The sequence below is a fragment of the Poeciliopsis prolifica genome, unplaced genomic scaffold (genome assembly GCF_027474105.1).
Source record: "Poeciliopsis prolifica strain line A6 unplaced genomic scaffold, Auburn_PproV2 SCAFFOLD121, whole genome shotgun sequence".
NCBI classification, from domain to species: domain Eukaryota; kingdom Metazoa; phylum Chordata; class Actinopteri; order Cyprinodontiformes; family Poeciliidae; genus Poeciliopsis; species Poeciliopsis prolifica.
In genome coordinates, this window is record NW_026562496.1 from 716,100 (window position 1) to 732,009 (window position 15,910).

Consider the following 15,910-nt stretch of genomic DNA (forward strand, 5'->3'; position numbering starts at 1 on the left):
AACGGCCATAAAATACGAAAATTTTAAAGAGGCTTAAGGCCTCCGCCAAGTTTGGTGAGTTTTTGAATATGATAAAGCCCCCAAAAAGCCAATTCATTTGGAGGGAGAATCGTAATAATATGAAACAGCAAGAAAACCTTTGCAGCGCTTAGCTTCGCAGCGCTGAACTTGGCAGCGCTTAGCTGCTCGGGCCTAATAAAACAGTACAAAAACAATAGGCCTTCGCAGCGCTAGCTGTTCGGGCTTAATAATAAGAAACAGTACAAAAAACAATAGGCCTTCGCAGTGCTTAGCTGCTCTGGCCTAATAATAAGAAACAGCAAGAAAACAATAGGCCTTTGCAGTGCTTTGCTGCTCGTGCCTAATTAAAGCTAAGTTTGCAGGAGACAAAAACAACACAACCAGATTTATTTTATTGCAGTCTGGGTCTACTGTTGGATCTAGATGTCACTTGTGTGACTAATTTTAAAGGTAACTTAATTTGTTACTGTTAACTAAAATCTCCAGCATGGAGAAGAGGGATGATCTCGGATTTTCTTGACGGATCCTTTTGTGGCCATTGGAATAATTTGGTGTGGCCCCTGGCAGCAGTTCCAGAGTAGATGAATTTGACCTGCCAACAAAAAGGTCAAACAACCTCCCACCAGCAACCCCACCAGTGACATCTTTCGCTCCACTTTTTGTAAAAAAGAATTGAAATTACAAAAGGTATATCTTTGTAAAAGGAACTGTATGGTACATCTTTCATTTTACACTCATATTAAATAGGGCCACAAACATGCAGAAGCCAACAAGACTTTCTTTTATTAAATTTGGTTAAATACAGCAAGTGTTTTCAAAACAACTTCTGAGAAGTGCTTAAAAAAAAAAAAAAAAAAATTACTTTGTACTTCTAATTTAACAACTTTCTTCCATCAATATTACATTTTTTTAACTAATATGACTTTGTTCTCGTACTGTTATGACTTTCTTCTTGTATTTGACAAAGAAATCTCTTTCAAAATATCCTCTGCTCCATTTACAATTGTGCTGTGTAGTACTGGTTTGAATAGGTAGTCTGTTGATTAGTCTGAACACTGCTGCCACCTAGTGACTGGAAGCTTGTTAATCAATCTAACATGAATAAAGATAATTTTGAAGTCCTGCCCCTCCCCCCTCTTCCCCCACTTCCCCCTACACACACACACACACACACACACACACACACACACAGTATTAATGTACATCAGTGGGGAAATTGTAACCACTGAAATCTGACACAGCTCCATTTATGTTTACCTTTTTGAAGAAGGAAGTTGCTCTGATCTTTTTCAGAGGTTTGTGATGGTTCCTTCTGTAGTTCTTGGTGCAGAGCCACACAGGCAAGGGGTGTTTGGATAGTTTGACACAGTGCAGTGTGAGAGCAAACAGCAGCAGCTGAAAATGTAACTGTCATAGAAAAAAAGCACTGTTCAGGTAGAATCACTCAATCAGGGTCATTCATGCATTGTGCACAATACAGAGAGCTCATAAGACAATCAATAATCAAGCCAGTCTGTATGGAAGGCTAACCCCTAAGCTCCCTAAGCTCTGCCAGCTTACAACATGTAAGTTTTTATACAATGATTAGGAAGGAAAACAAGGGGCAAGACGGTCTGGGCCTTATGCAGCTGTGGAAAACAACCTTTCAACCTCGTACAAGTAAGCCAAATAGTTCTTTTGGTGGGAGTTCACAAGCATTTCATATGACATGACTAGCAGATGTGACCTTATTGTAATTTTTCCATGGCATAACAAATGTGGAATTTTGCTCCCCAATTGAACAATCTGGTGACTACCGGGTGTGAAAACACCCTTAACTGCCTGAGTTTGGATTGAAATTCAGAACCAGATAAAACCAAATATGAAATAATTGTTAAAATGATGAGTTGAAATTGTAAAACTGAAAAGGATGGAGGAGAGTCGGAGGTATCCCCTAACGCAGGTCATAATCAGTGGGATTTTATCACAATGAAAAACCTTCTTGTTTGAACAAGTCTTTCATTTCCTTTTAAATCTCGTCATTAAGGGAATGTTTGTAGTTATAACAAGATATTGCTCTTGAATTAATTTTTTGATCTAGGAATTAAAACTTTCGTGATAATTATGTATTATTTAAGCTTAGTATTATGGGAGTTAATGTAGTGAGCTATATTTTTGCTATGCTTGATTGTAATGCAGCAGGAACCCCAAACCATCACCGATATTTATAGTTTGGTTTTTTTTAGTCTTAAAGTTTTTTCATGGTGGCTTTGGAAAGTCTTAAATTTGTCTTGCTGAAACCTGCAGATTCCTGAGATGGTAGCACCAGAGGGATCCCAGATGGGCTCATGTGACCTGTTCTATTCCTTCAGCTTGGTCATTGTGTTCACCTGTGTCTCTACAGATGTATCGCCTGACTCTGCGCTGCAGCAAAGACTCCGTGTCCAAGCGTCTCTGTGAGCTTCTGGCCCAGCAGTTTTAAAGTCCAGGGGCTGACCAGTACTCCCACCATCCCCCACCCCACCAGTGACCTCTCTCTCTACAGCACCCCTCCCACACCTGTCCTTCTGTCTCCAGCAAAGAGTCTTTAAATTTGGGGGGCGGGGGGGTAATTAAAGTTGTAACCTACAAAAGGGAAAGTGCTCTTGCTGCCTGCAGCAATATTATTGTCATTATCTTTATCCCAGATTCTTATTCCAGTTCATCTTTTACTTGTTTATTAACATGATGCTACAATCTAGTTTTTGTTGGTTTACCTGTGTAGCTGGTGTGTGTGTGGACAGGAGTGTGGAAGACAGTGTGTGTGTCCTGTAGTTGGGCTGGGGTTCTCATTCTGCTCATCCTGACCGCTTTGGAAAAGATATGTGCAACATTCCTTGAAGACGAGTGGAAGAAGCTATTAATGGCACACCCATTCACTACTACACCCAACCTGCTCAAGCTATTCCCTGCGGTCAAAGCTGCAACAGGAAAATCGAGCATTCCTGCCAAAAAATTTTTTTTTTTAAACATGCACTTAACGTATTGGGATCCTCCAGTTCATTCCTTTCATCCAGCCTCGCTCGGAGTTAACCCTTCATTTCAGTGAGCTTGTGCACTTGTTCTTATCGTATATGTAATATGTGCCAGTGAATCACTTTATTTTTGGACACATTCCCTTTGTTTGCTGAAGGTTAACAGAACAGACACTAGATTGCAGAGGTAAGACTCAAGGTGGCAGAGAGGAAATTTATTGCCCCCTTCTCATCATTGCTGTCTTAAATCTTGTAGAGCTGGAGCTTTATTTTAGAGAGAGAGAAAAAAAATCTCCCATTTCCATTTTTGCGTTTGCAGGAAAGATGTGTGCAGACCAGGGAGAGGTGAGGTCCTGTTTTACTCCTCTGCTTGTGGATGTGACGCATTGTTGAAGGAAATGTGGGTTACTCCTCAAACATTTACATGGAGGATATTTTTTTGTTTTGAAACAAAGCCTTGTATTGGTAGCCCAGTGTAGTTAGAAAGATGAGGCACATCTACATTTCCACAAGACCATATTTCTGCTGATCAGCGAATCCTGCTCAGATGGATTTCTGCTGTTTTAATGAGATGTGGAACCAACCACTACAATAAATCTTTGTGAAGTTTAGGTTGCTTTATCAGCTCTGCTCTGGGATTCCCATCACTTTGAAGCACTGATGTTGTGGAGAGGACAGGATGTGAGACGCCCCAAAGTCCTTTCCAGCTACAGAGGAGTTGGTGTGTGAGTGTGAATGGTTGTATGTGATAGTAAACGGGGGGTGAGAGGGGCCTAAGGACATTTCTAACACATGGTCGCATCACATTCTGTGACTGCACAGCAGTTGCGGGACATTGAACTTTGTAGTGGAAAATGTAGTCATTTTTGTGAGTGTGTGTGTGTGTGTGTCTATGCAGTATCCACTAGCTAATGCTGCCTCATGTATCGGTGTTCTGAAGCTGTCCAATACCTGTGTTTAGACTTAAGATTTACTCTGTAATGGAAAAATGTGAAGTAAAACTATGCCATATATCTGACTATCTGTCTCCTGTCTTTCATTTCAGTCATAACTACACTGGTGGACCTCTTAAGTTTTCAAACTCATTTATTTCAAAATAGTATAAACTGATGATACAAGAAGGAAATATTTTCAGAATTGGCTGCGGGCCAATAAAAAACGGTACTTTGGACACCTCTGCGATATGCAAAGTTATTGATGATTTTGGGCTAAAAAACAGCTATGACATAGGTCAAATTTAATAATTTAATTAATTAAATTGCTTTGCTTTTGGATTTGAAGGAAAATTATGGTGACAGCTTCATTATCTATATTGCTCCAACTAACGCTGACTCTTGATGCTGTTTGTTTATGGCTCTGCATCATGTGCTCCTGTTACTGTTTTTATTATGTAACTAATTGCCATCTCCGTGACTCAATGACTTTTTCACTATTTTATGATGGAATTCATTGAACTGTTCCCTTCTAAGGGAAAGAAATGTTTTGATATTATTGACATGTTTAGCAAGTGAAAGGAAGCTTTCAGGGACAGGTCCTTCCTTCCACTTCTGTCTGTGATGATGCAAGGTTGTCTTACTGTCAAAACCTGTCGAATACGCTTTTTTGAGTTTTTCAGACAGAGAAAGGCGCATTGCCATGTCCTACCGAGACGCCACTCCATACCATCAAACCCGGTGATTGGATTGTGAAACATTGGACCTCCACACGCTGGCAAGGATCATTTCCAGTGCTGCTCGTCACACCAGAGAGGGTGATGTGGATTCACTTGTTCTCTTATAGTGTCTTGACTCACTATAAGAGAGTCAAGACAACGCCCAATCTGGGGTCCACCAGTTGATAGAACATCAAACCGAGAGAACGATGCACAAATTCTGGATTAGGACGACTTACTTTACTGCTGCTGATGTTAAGTGCTAGTAACCTCTGACACCGCAGACAGCCACTTTTCATTTCCCTGATCACCGAAATACCTTCATTATTATTGGTGTTAAGTGCTAGTAACCTCTGACTCCCAACGTTTAGGAAGAGGAAAGAGATGCAACCAGGGAACACGAACATAACAATGAACATTGGTTGCTTTTGTACGTCACAAACAATGAGTTCCAGAGCGAGGAAGAAAAGGAAAGACAATCCTAGCTCATTGTATAAAAACTTACATGTTGTAAGCTTGCAGAGTTTAGTGAGCTGGGTTAGACTTGCATCACTCAAGCTGATTGAGTGGTTCTACCTGAACAATACTTGGAGTTTGTTTTTTTTCCACGACATGCAGGCATTAGACTTTGTTTATATTTCAAACCATCAACACTACAGCTCTCGTTTCTATGCTGTTTCAAAATGTTTTTTTCTAGAGACGGAAACAGACCTGCTGTCGTTGTTGCTTAGACATAAAGATTTAAGCAATCTTAATATTTTGAGCATGTGTTTTAGAAAGACGCAGGAGCATTCACGAAGAACAGGTCTGGGTCTTGAAATTGAGAAGGAAGGGTATGAAGTGCAACACTGACATTATTTACAAACACATTTTCAATAATATATCAAGAATAATCACGAAATATCAAGAATGATAATATATCAAGAAGAGCAACACCTTCCATGAACTCATGTGATTCAACAATGGCTGTCCTGAAAACCATTATATGAGTTTTGGAGTGGATGGAGAACTGCTTCGTGAGGAATAAAAATGAATTGAAGAGTGAAAGAGAGTGAATGGACTTCACAGTGAACCAGGACAAAAAACTAATTACGATCTAGTGTGACAGGTAGTGAATAGTGAACCTATTCATTAGTTGACATTGAACCAGTGGAAAATGTTCTGCAATCCCCTGGAGCACTTCATCAGTGAACAAGTGCTTAACTATATGCCTGGAGTGTTGTAACACCAGTTCTTTGAGTCTTCGTCAACCCTGGCAGTGACATCAACATATGGAACTTGATAATATTTTCTCCAGTTGTATTATTTGTTTTTCAGATTAGTCTTCACTGACTAATTTCTTACTGTATCCAGGGTAGTTGTTTGGACCTCAATTGCGATATCGCTCTGGGTTACACTTCGATCATCAACAGTGAAAAAAATATTATGTGTATTTATCAGTAAAATCTTTAACATTCAGCTTTATAATCTTTGAAACAGCACAGAAATACTGAGAAACAGTATATATTTTGGTAGTGTTATGGTCTGGCTCTGGTACTATAACAAATTAAAGGGAAGCAATGCGTGGGATAACTTAAAATAGGATTTATTTAACAAAAATCATAGCTGGTTGGAGAGGAAAGGGAAAAAAGAGGAGAAGTGGACAGACAGAAAGAAAAGGGCTGGGTTGATGAGAAATAAAGGTGGTGCATTTTAAGCTGATTAGATGTCATTCATGGAGTCACTGGCCAGCTGCCTCCACTTCCAATCAGCACCCATGAGAAGATCTGGAGCAAGGATGCTAAACCCCAAAGGAATAGCCTCGGGCCATATCACCCCCCTCTTCAAAACAGGGTCCCCACCGGAACCCTGGGCAACTATGTATCAACATCTGAAAAAAATAGAAAAACAAGTTTAAATACACTCACAATATCTCAGACAAGAGATAAAACAGAAAACAAAACTTAGATCCTTTTAAATCCCATGCCCAAGTCGACAACTGGTACCATGAAGTGACTCAGACAGGTAAGAGGGGAAAAAAAAAAAAAGTTATTGACTTTGCGCTCTTGACAAAGCATCTGCGATGACATTATCCTTTCCCTTGATATGACGAATATCTAAAGAAAATGACTGCAGAAACAATGACTATCTCACAAGTCTCTGATTTGGGCATCAAAAAGAATTCAAAAAGGTCAGAGGATTATGATCTGTAAAGACAGTTAAAGGACCTGAACCCACATAAACCTCAAAATGTTGCAATGACCAAATAAGAGCAAGGGTTTCTTTTTCTATGACTGAATAATTCAGTTGATGTCTATTAAACTTCCTAGAAAAAAAACTCACAGGTCTCTCAATTGAAAAGTCATCCATTTGCAAAAGAACTCCCCCCGCACCAACATGACTGGCATCAACCTGTAGTTTAAAAGGCTTATTCATATCTGGAGCCAACAAAACAGGAGAATCACATAGCATCCTCTTCACATCTTCAAAAGCCTGCTGACAGACAGAGGACCAGTTGTATTTCACATTACTTTTCAAAAGATCTGTCAGAGGTGCAACCACCTTCGAAAAGGTTCTGCAGAAGGCTCTATAATACCCAACTAAACCCAAGAATTTCATGAGTTCCTTTTTAGTAGTTGGTGGTGGATACTTTTCAATCGCTTCTACCTTTGCTTTAACTGGACATACTTTACCTTGACCCACTTGATGACCAAGATAAATGACAGTTGCTCGAGCAAACTCACATTTGGCTAGATTCACTGTGAGATGTGCATCCACCAAACGGTCAAACAAAGTTGTTCTAGGTGAGAAGACCAACTATGAGAATAGACAACAATGTCATCCAAATACACAGAACAACCTTCTAAACCCCCAACAACTTTATTCATCAAGCGCTGAAAAGTTGCCGGCGCATTCTTCAAACCAAAAGGCATAACATTGTACGAGTACAAACCAGTAGGTGTAATAAAGGCAGCGATATCCTGTGCCCTTTTAGTTAAAGGGACTTGCCAATAACCTTTTAACAGGTCTATTTTAGTAATGAACTTAGCATTACCAATCTGGTCAATACAGTCATCCATACGAGGTAGTGGGTATGAATCAGTTTTGGTTATGCTATTGACTTTTCGGAAATCCACTGGTTCAATGTCAACTAATGAATAGGTTCACTATTCACTACCTGTCATACTAGATCGTAATTAGTTTTTTGTCCTGGTTCACTGTGAAGTCCATTCACTCTCTTTCACTCTTCAATTCATTTTGGAACTAGCAAGCAAGGTGAAGACCAGCTTGAACATGATGCTTGAGTGATCCCATTTTTTAACATGTCAATCTCAGCATCAAGATATTTGCGTTTTTCAGGGCTAACCCTGTAAAACCGCTGTTTTATAGGTTGTGCATCACCCACCTCAATATCATGTTCAATCAGATGTGTGCAGGATGGAATATCTGCAAATAAATCAGAGTAAGATTTTATCAACTGAATCAACTGTCCAAGTTCTTCAGTACTTCAGAATTTATAAGTCGACCAGTTAGCATGGCTGAATCTGGAACAGGCAACCCATCGCCATTCCATTCACCTCCAGCAGATGTCACTGTTTCACTAATGCACACAGGGTGAATATCATCCACCAATACAGTCTTACCACGAACATGGTATGGTTTTAAGAGGTTTACATGAACCATCTGCTCTTTCTTCTGTCTTTCTGGAGTTGCAATGAGATAGTTTTGGTCGGAAAGCTGTTTCAAAACTGTGTGTGGGCCAGAAAACTTGGCCTGAAATGGCGAAGTCACAATAGGAAGTAAAGCCAGTACTTGATCACCTGAAAGAAAAACACGATGTTCAGCTTTCTTATCATACAAGCACTTCATTTTTTCCTGTGCAGATGATAGTTTCTTATTTGCCAACTGCGTTGCAGTAAAGAGTCTCTGCTTGAACCCATTAACATAATGCAACAAGTTTTGTGGTGGTTCAGCATCTTTCCACTCATCTCGCAAAACTGTTAATGAACCACGCACAGCATGACCAAATACTAATTCATTAGGGCTAAAGCCCGTACTTTCTTGCATTATTTCTCTTGCTGCAAGTAATAACCAAGGCAGACCATCCTCCCAATCAGCCTTCATCTGAACACAGTAAGCACGGAGTAAAGATTTAAATGTCTGATGAAATCGCTCCAGTGCTCCTTGGCTTTGTGCATGATATGCTGTAGATTGATTATGCTGAATGTGTAGCTGCTTCAAAACCTGTACAAACAAATGAGAGGAGAAATTAGATCTTTGGTCACTCTGAATGACTTTAGGTATTCCAAAAATACCAATAAATTGCCCAAGCGCTCGCACCACAGACTTTGCAGTAAGTGTGTGCAATGGATAGGCTGCTGGATACCTGGTACATTGGCACATAACTGTCAAAAGATACTTAGCACCCAAACGTGAAGGTGGAAGAGGACCCACACAATCAATTATTAAGTGCTCAAATGGTTTACCAATAGTCGGAAAAGAATACAGTGGTGCCCGGTTTATGACTTGATTGGGTTTACCAGTCAACTGACAGGTGAGACAGGTTCTAACATATGAAGCAATATCTTTTTTCAGCCGTGGCCAAAAAAAAACTTCTTAAAATGCGGTCATAGGTTTTCCTAACTCCCATGTGTCCGGACTCATCATGGGATACCTGCAAAACCAAGTCAAGCAATTTCAAATGCACCACAACCTGATAAACTGGCTGCCCAATAACATTGTCACCACATGGCATCCACTTCCTTAAAAGTACCTTGTTCTCATTAAAGTATCCATGAGCATGGTTCTGCATCTCCTCAGCAGGTAATGCAGACTGAAACAAATGCTGTATTGTAGGGTCAGATCTTTGCTCCTGCCCCAAATCACTCTGTGAAATAGACAAAGGAATATTAGACCAACAAAAGAGGACGTCTGTGTATCTTTTCCAAAGTTTTCATCCTGATGTACATCACTGGATGCTTTCATTGCTCATGTCACAGCACATGCTTGGAAAACTTCTGTGTGTGATTTTTCATTTTCGTCAGGACCACTGTTGACCAAAGGTACTGAAACAATAACTGGAGATTCTGGTTTATCAGGCCAGACTTTCCCTACAGCTATATGGTTCCCCAATATAACTGTGACACCAACCACAGGTAGTGCAGGTCTAACAAACATCCTTACTTCTCCTTCAAACAACTCCGAATGAAGCATAAGCTTATGTACTGGAACACAAAACACAGACATGCCCATACCTAACACAGGTATTGATAATCCAGTGTCAGACTCATCTGAAAAAGACAACACTGATGCCAGAATGAATGAATCGTATGCACCAGTATCTCTTAAAATGGTAACTGGCACCTTGACGTCACTTCCAATTAAAGAAACTTCTCCTTCCATAAGAAATGGTTTATAAGAACTCAAATAAGGTTTTCCGGCAAATGGCACTTCAGTCACTTTGTCAGAAACATTTAAAACTGATGCAGCAAGTGCTGCTGGTTTAACCTGATTTCCATTTTTATTTCTAGATTTCAACAAAGCACAGTCTTTCTTTCAGTGACCCTTTCTGTGACAATAATTACAAATTTTGTCCGGATCACTAATAAAAAAGCTTTCTCTCAGTGAAATAAGTCAAAAATGCACCACTGTGTAATTTTCTGCAAATTCATGAAAGTTCAGCTTCATAATCTTTGAAACAGCTTAGAAGTACTGAGAAGCAGTAAATTTTAGTGTTTTGAACAATTCCAGTGTTGATCTCAGTGAAAGAAGTCAAAAATAAGACTAAGACGAAAAAAGCTTTCTCTCAGTGAAATAAGTCAAAAATGCACCACTTTGTAATTTTCTGCAAATTCATGAAAGTTCAGCTTTATAATCTTTGAAACAGCTTAGAAGTACTGAGAAGCAGTATATTTTAGTGTTTTGAACAATACCAGTGTTGATCTCAGTGAAAGAAGTCAAAATAAGACTAAGACGAAAAAAGCTTTCTCTCAGTGAAATAAGTCAAAAATGCACCACTGTGTAATTTTCTGCAAATTCATGAAAGTTCAGCTTCATAATCTTTGAAACAGCTTAGAAGTACTGAGAAGCAGTAAATTTTAGTGTTTTGAAGAATTCCAGTGTTGATCTCAGTGAAAGAAGTCAAAAATAAGACTAAGACGAAAAAAGCTTTCTCTCAGTGAAATAAGTCAAAAATGCACCACTGTGTAATTTTCTGCAAATTCATGAAAGTTCAGCTTCATAATCTTTGAAACAGCTTAGAAGTACTGAGAAGCAGTAAATTTTATTGTTTTGAACAATTCCAGTGTTGATCTCAGTGAAAGAAGTCAAAAATAAGACTAAGACGACAAAAGCTTTCTCTCAGTGAAATAAGTCAAAATGCACCACTGTGTAATTTTCTGCAAATTCATGAAAGTTCAGCTTCATAATCTTTGAAACAGCTTAGAAGTACCGAGAAGCAGTATATTTTATTGTTTTGAACAATTCCAGTGTTGATCTCAGTGAAAGAAGTCAAAAATAAGACAAAGACGAAAAAAGCTTTCTCTCAGTGAAATAAGTCAAAAATGCACCACTGTGTAATTTTCTGCAAATTCATGAAAGTTCAGCTTCATAATCTTTGAAACAGCTTAGAAGTATTGAGAAGCAGTATATTTTATTGTTTTGAACAATTCCAGTGTTGATCTCAGTGAAAGAAGTCAAAAATAAGACTAAGACGAAAAAAGCTTTCTCTCAGTGAAATAAGTCAAAAATGCACCAGTGTAATTTTAGGCAAATTCATGAAAGTTCAGCTTCATAATCTTTGAACCAGCTTAGAAGTATTGAGAAGCAGTATATTTTATTGTTTTGAACAATTCCAGTGTTGATCTCAGTGAAAGAAGTCAAAAATAAGACTAGGACGAAAAAAGCATTCTCTCAGTGAAATAAGTCAAAAATGCACCACTGTGTAATTTTCTGCAAATTCATGAAAGTTCAGCTTCATAATCTTTGAAACAGCTTAGAAGTACTGAGAAGCAGTAAATTTTATTGTTTTGAACAATTCCAGTGTTGATCTCAGTGAAAGAAGTCAAAAATAAGACAAAGACGAAAAAAGCTTTCTCTCAGTGAAATAAGTCAAAAATGCACCACTGTGTAATTTTCTGCAAATTCATGAAAGTTCAGCTTCATAATCTTTGAAACAGCTTAGAAGTATTGAGAAGCAGTATATTTTATTGTTTTGAACAATTCCAGTGTTGATCTCAGTGAAATAAGTCAAAAATATGACTAAGACGAAAAAAGCTTTCTCTCAGTGAAATAAGTCAAAAATGCACCACTGTGTAATTTTCTGCAAATTCATGAAAGTTCAGCTTCATAATCTTTGAAACAGCTTAGAAGTACTGAGAAGCAGTATATTTTAGTGTTTTGAACAAGTCCAGTGTTGATCTCAGTGAAAGAAGTCAAAAATAGAACTAAGACGAAAAAAGCTTTCTCTCAGTGAAATAAGTCAAAAATGCACCACTGTGTAATTTTTGCAAATTCTGAAAGTAATCAGACTTCAGTAATCTTTGAAACAGCTTAGAAGTACTGAGAAGCAGTATATTTTAGTGTTTTGAACAATTCCAGTGTTGATCTCAGTGAAAGAAGTCAAAAATAAGACTAAGACGAAAAAAGCTTTCTCTCAGTGAAATAAGTCAAAAATGCACCACTGTGTAATTTTCTGCAAATTCATGAAAGTTCAGCTTCATAATCTTTGAAACAGCTTAGAAGTACTGAGAAGCAGTATATTTTAGTGTTTTGAACAATTCCAGTGTTGATCTCAGTGAAAGAAGTCAAAAATAAGACTAAGACGAAAAAAGCTTTCTCTCAGTGAAATAAGTCAAAATTGCACCACTGTGTAATTTTCTGCAAATTCATGAAAGTTCAGCTTCATAATCTTTGAAACAGCTTAGAAGTACTGAGAAGCAGTAAATTTTAGTGTTTTGAACAATTCCAGTGTTGATCTCAGTGAAAGAAGTCAAAAATAAGACTAAGACGAAAAAAGCTTTCTCTCAGTGAAATAAGTCAAAAATGCACCACTGTGTAATTTTCTGCAAATTCATGAAAGTTCAGCTTCATAATCTTTGAAACAGCTTAGAAGTACTGAGAAGCAGTAAATTTTAGTGTTTTGAACAATTCCAGTGTTGATCTCAGTGAAAAAGTCAAAAATAAGACTAAGACGAAAAAGCTTTCTCTCAGTGAAATAAGTCAAAATTGCACCACTGTGTAATTTTCTGCAAATTCATGAAAGTTCAGCTTCATAATCTTTGAAACAGCTTAGAAGTACTGAGAAGCAGTATATTTTAGTGTTTTGAACAATTCCAGTGTTGATCTCAGTGAAAGAAGTCAAAAATAAGACTATGACGAAAAAAGCTTTCTCTCAGTGAAATAAGTCAAAATTGCACCACTGTGTAATTTTCTGCAAATTCATGAAAGTTCAGCTTCATAATCTTTGAAACAGCTTAGAAGTACTGAGAAGCAGTAAATTTTAGTGTTTTGAACAATTCCAGTGTTGATCTCAGTGAAAGAAGTCAAAAATAAGACTAAGACGAAAAAAGCTTTCTCTCAGTGAAATAAGTCAAAAATGCACCACTGTGTAATTTTCTGCAAATTCATGAAAGTTCAGCTTCATAATCTTTGAAACAGCTTAGAAGTACTGAGAAGCAGTAAATTTTAGTGTTTTGAACAATTCCAGTGTTGATCTCAGTGAAAGAAGTCAAAAATAAGACTATGACGAAAAAAGCTTTCTCTCAGTGAAATAAGTCAAAATTGCACCACTGTGTAATTTTCTGCAAATTCATGAAAGTTCAGCTTCATAATCTTTGAAACAGCTTAGAAGTACTGAGAAGCAGTATATTTTAGTGTTTTGAACAATTCCAGTGTTGATCTCAGTGAAAGAAGTCAAAAATAAGACTATGACGAAAAAAGCTTTCTCTCAGTGAAATAAGTCAAAATTGCACCACTGTGTAATTTTCTGCAAATTCATGAAAGTTCAGCTTCATAATCTTTGAAACAGCTTAGAAGTACTGAGAAGCAGTAAATTTTAGTGTTTTGAACAATTCCAGTGTTGATCTCAGTGAAAGAAGTCAAAAATAAGACTAAGACGAAAAAAGCTTTCTCTCAGTGAAATAAGTCAAAATTGCACCACTGTGTAATTTTCTGCAAATTCATGAAAGTTCAACTTCATAATCTTTGAAACAGCTTAGAAGTACTGAGAAGCAGTATATTTTAGTGTTTTGAACAATTCCAGTGTTGATCTCAGCGAAATAAGTCAAAAATAAGACTAAGACGAAAAAAGCTTTCTCTCAATGAAATAAGTCAAAAATGCACCACTGTGTAATTTTCTGCAAATTCATGAAAGTTCAGCTTCATAATCTTTGAAACAGCTTAGAAGTACTGAGAAGCAGTAAATTTTAGTGTTTTGAACAATTCCAGTGTTGATCTCAGTGAAAGAAGTCAAAAATAAGACTAAGACGAAAAAAGCTTTCTCTCAGTGAAATAAGTCAAAATTGCACCACTGTGTAATTTTCTGCAAATTCATGAAAGTTCAGCTTCATAATCTTTGAAACAGCTTAGAAGTACTGAGAAGCAGTAAATTTTAGTGTTTTGAACAATTCCAGTGTTGATCTCAGTGAAAGAAGTCAAAAATAAGACTATGACGAAAAAAGCTTTCTCTCAGTGAAATAAGTCAAAATTGCACCACTGTGTAATTTTCTGCAAATTCATGAAAGTTCAGCTTCATAATCTTTGAAACAGCTTAGAAGTACTGAGAAGCAGTAAATTTTAGTGTTTTGAACAATTCCAGTGTTGATCTCAGTGAAAGAAGTCAAAATAAGACTAAGACGAAAAAAGCTTTCTCTCAGTGAAATAAGTCAAAAATGCACCAATGTGTAATTTTCTGCAAATTCATGAAAGTTCAGCTTCATAATCTTTGAAACAGCTTAGAAGTACTGAGAAGCAGTAAATTTTAGTGTTTTGAACAATTCCAGTGTTGATCTCAGTGAAAGAAGTCAAAAATAAGACTAAGACGAAAAAAGCTTTCTCTCAGTGAAATAAGTCAAAATTGCACCACTGTGGAATTTTCTGCAAATTCATGAAAGTTCAGCTTCATAATCTTTGAAACAGCTTAGAAGTACTGAGAAGCAGTATTTTAGTGTTTTGAACAATTCCAGTGTTGATCTCAGTGAAAGAAGTCAAAAATAAGACTATGACGAAAAAAGCTTTCTCTCAGTGAAATAAGTCAAAATTGCACCACTGTGTAATTTTCTGCAAATTCATGAAAGTTCAGCTTCATAATCTTTGAAACAGCTTAGAAGTACTGAGAAGCAAAATTTTAGTGTTTTGAACAATTCCAGTGTTGATCTCAGTGAAAGAAGTCAAAAATAAGACTAAGACGAAAAAAGCTTTCTCTCAGTGAAATAAGTCAAAATTGCACCACTGTGTAATTTTCTGCAAATTCATGAAAGTTCAACTTCATAATCTTTGAAACAGCTTAGAAGTACTGAGAAGCAGTATATTTTAGTGTTTTGAACAATTCCAGTGTTGATCTCAGCGAAATAAGTCAAAAATAAGACTAAGACGAAAAAAGCTTTCTCTCAATGAAATAAGTCAAAATGCACCACTGTGTAATTTTCTGCAAATTCATGAAAGTTCAGCTTCATAATCTTTGAAACAGCTTAGAAGTACTGAGAAGCAGTAAATTTTAGTGTTTTGAACAATTCCAGTGTTGATCTCAGTGAAAGAAGTCAAAAATAAGACTAAGACGAAAAAGCTTTCTCTCAGTGAAATAAGTCAAAAATGCACCACTGTGTAATTTTCTGCAAATTCATGAAAGTTCAGCTTCATAATCTTTGAAACAGCTTAGAAGTACTGAGAAGCAGTAAATTTTAGTGTTTTGAACAATTCCAGTGTTGATCTCAGTGAAAGAAGTCAAAAATAAGACTATGACGAAAAAAGCTTTCTCTCAGTGAAATAAGTCAAAATTGCACCACTGTGTAATTTTCTGCAAATTCATGAAAGTTCAGCTTCATAATCTTTGAAACAGCTTAGAAGTACTGAGAAGCAGTATATTTTAGTGTTTTGAACAATTCCAGTGTTGATCTCAGTGAAAGAAGTCAAAAATAAGACTATGACGAAAAAAGCTTTCTCTCAGTGAAATAAGTCAAAATTGCACCACTGTGTAATTTTCTGCAAATTCATGAAAGTTCAGCTTCATAATCTTTGAAACAGCTTAGAAGTACTGAGAAGCAGTAAA

At 37.2% G+C, this 15,910-nt stretch overlaps 1 protein-coding gene across 5 annotated transcripts in view; it reads left to right on the forward strand.

Annotated features, from left to right (window-relative positions):
* The window catches only part of ap2a1 (adaptor related protein complex 2 subunit alpha 1), a 36,290-nt gene extending 32,258 nt beyond the window's left edge, over positions 1-4,032 (forward strand). For all 5 annotated transcript variants that reach the window (XM_055024491.1, XM_055024488.1, XM_055024490.1 and 2 more), the window contains one exon: positions 2,405-4,032. In XM_055024491.1, the coding sequence (XP_054880466.1) occupies positions 2,405-2,482 (78 nt within the window). In that variant the 3' untranslated portion in view covers positions 2,483-4,032. The remainder of the gene's footprint in view (positions 1-2,404) is intronic.
* Positions 4,033-15,910: the final 11,878 nt, after the last annotated feature.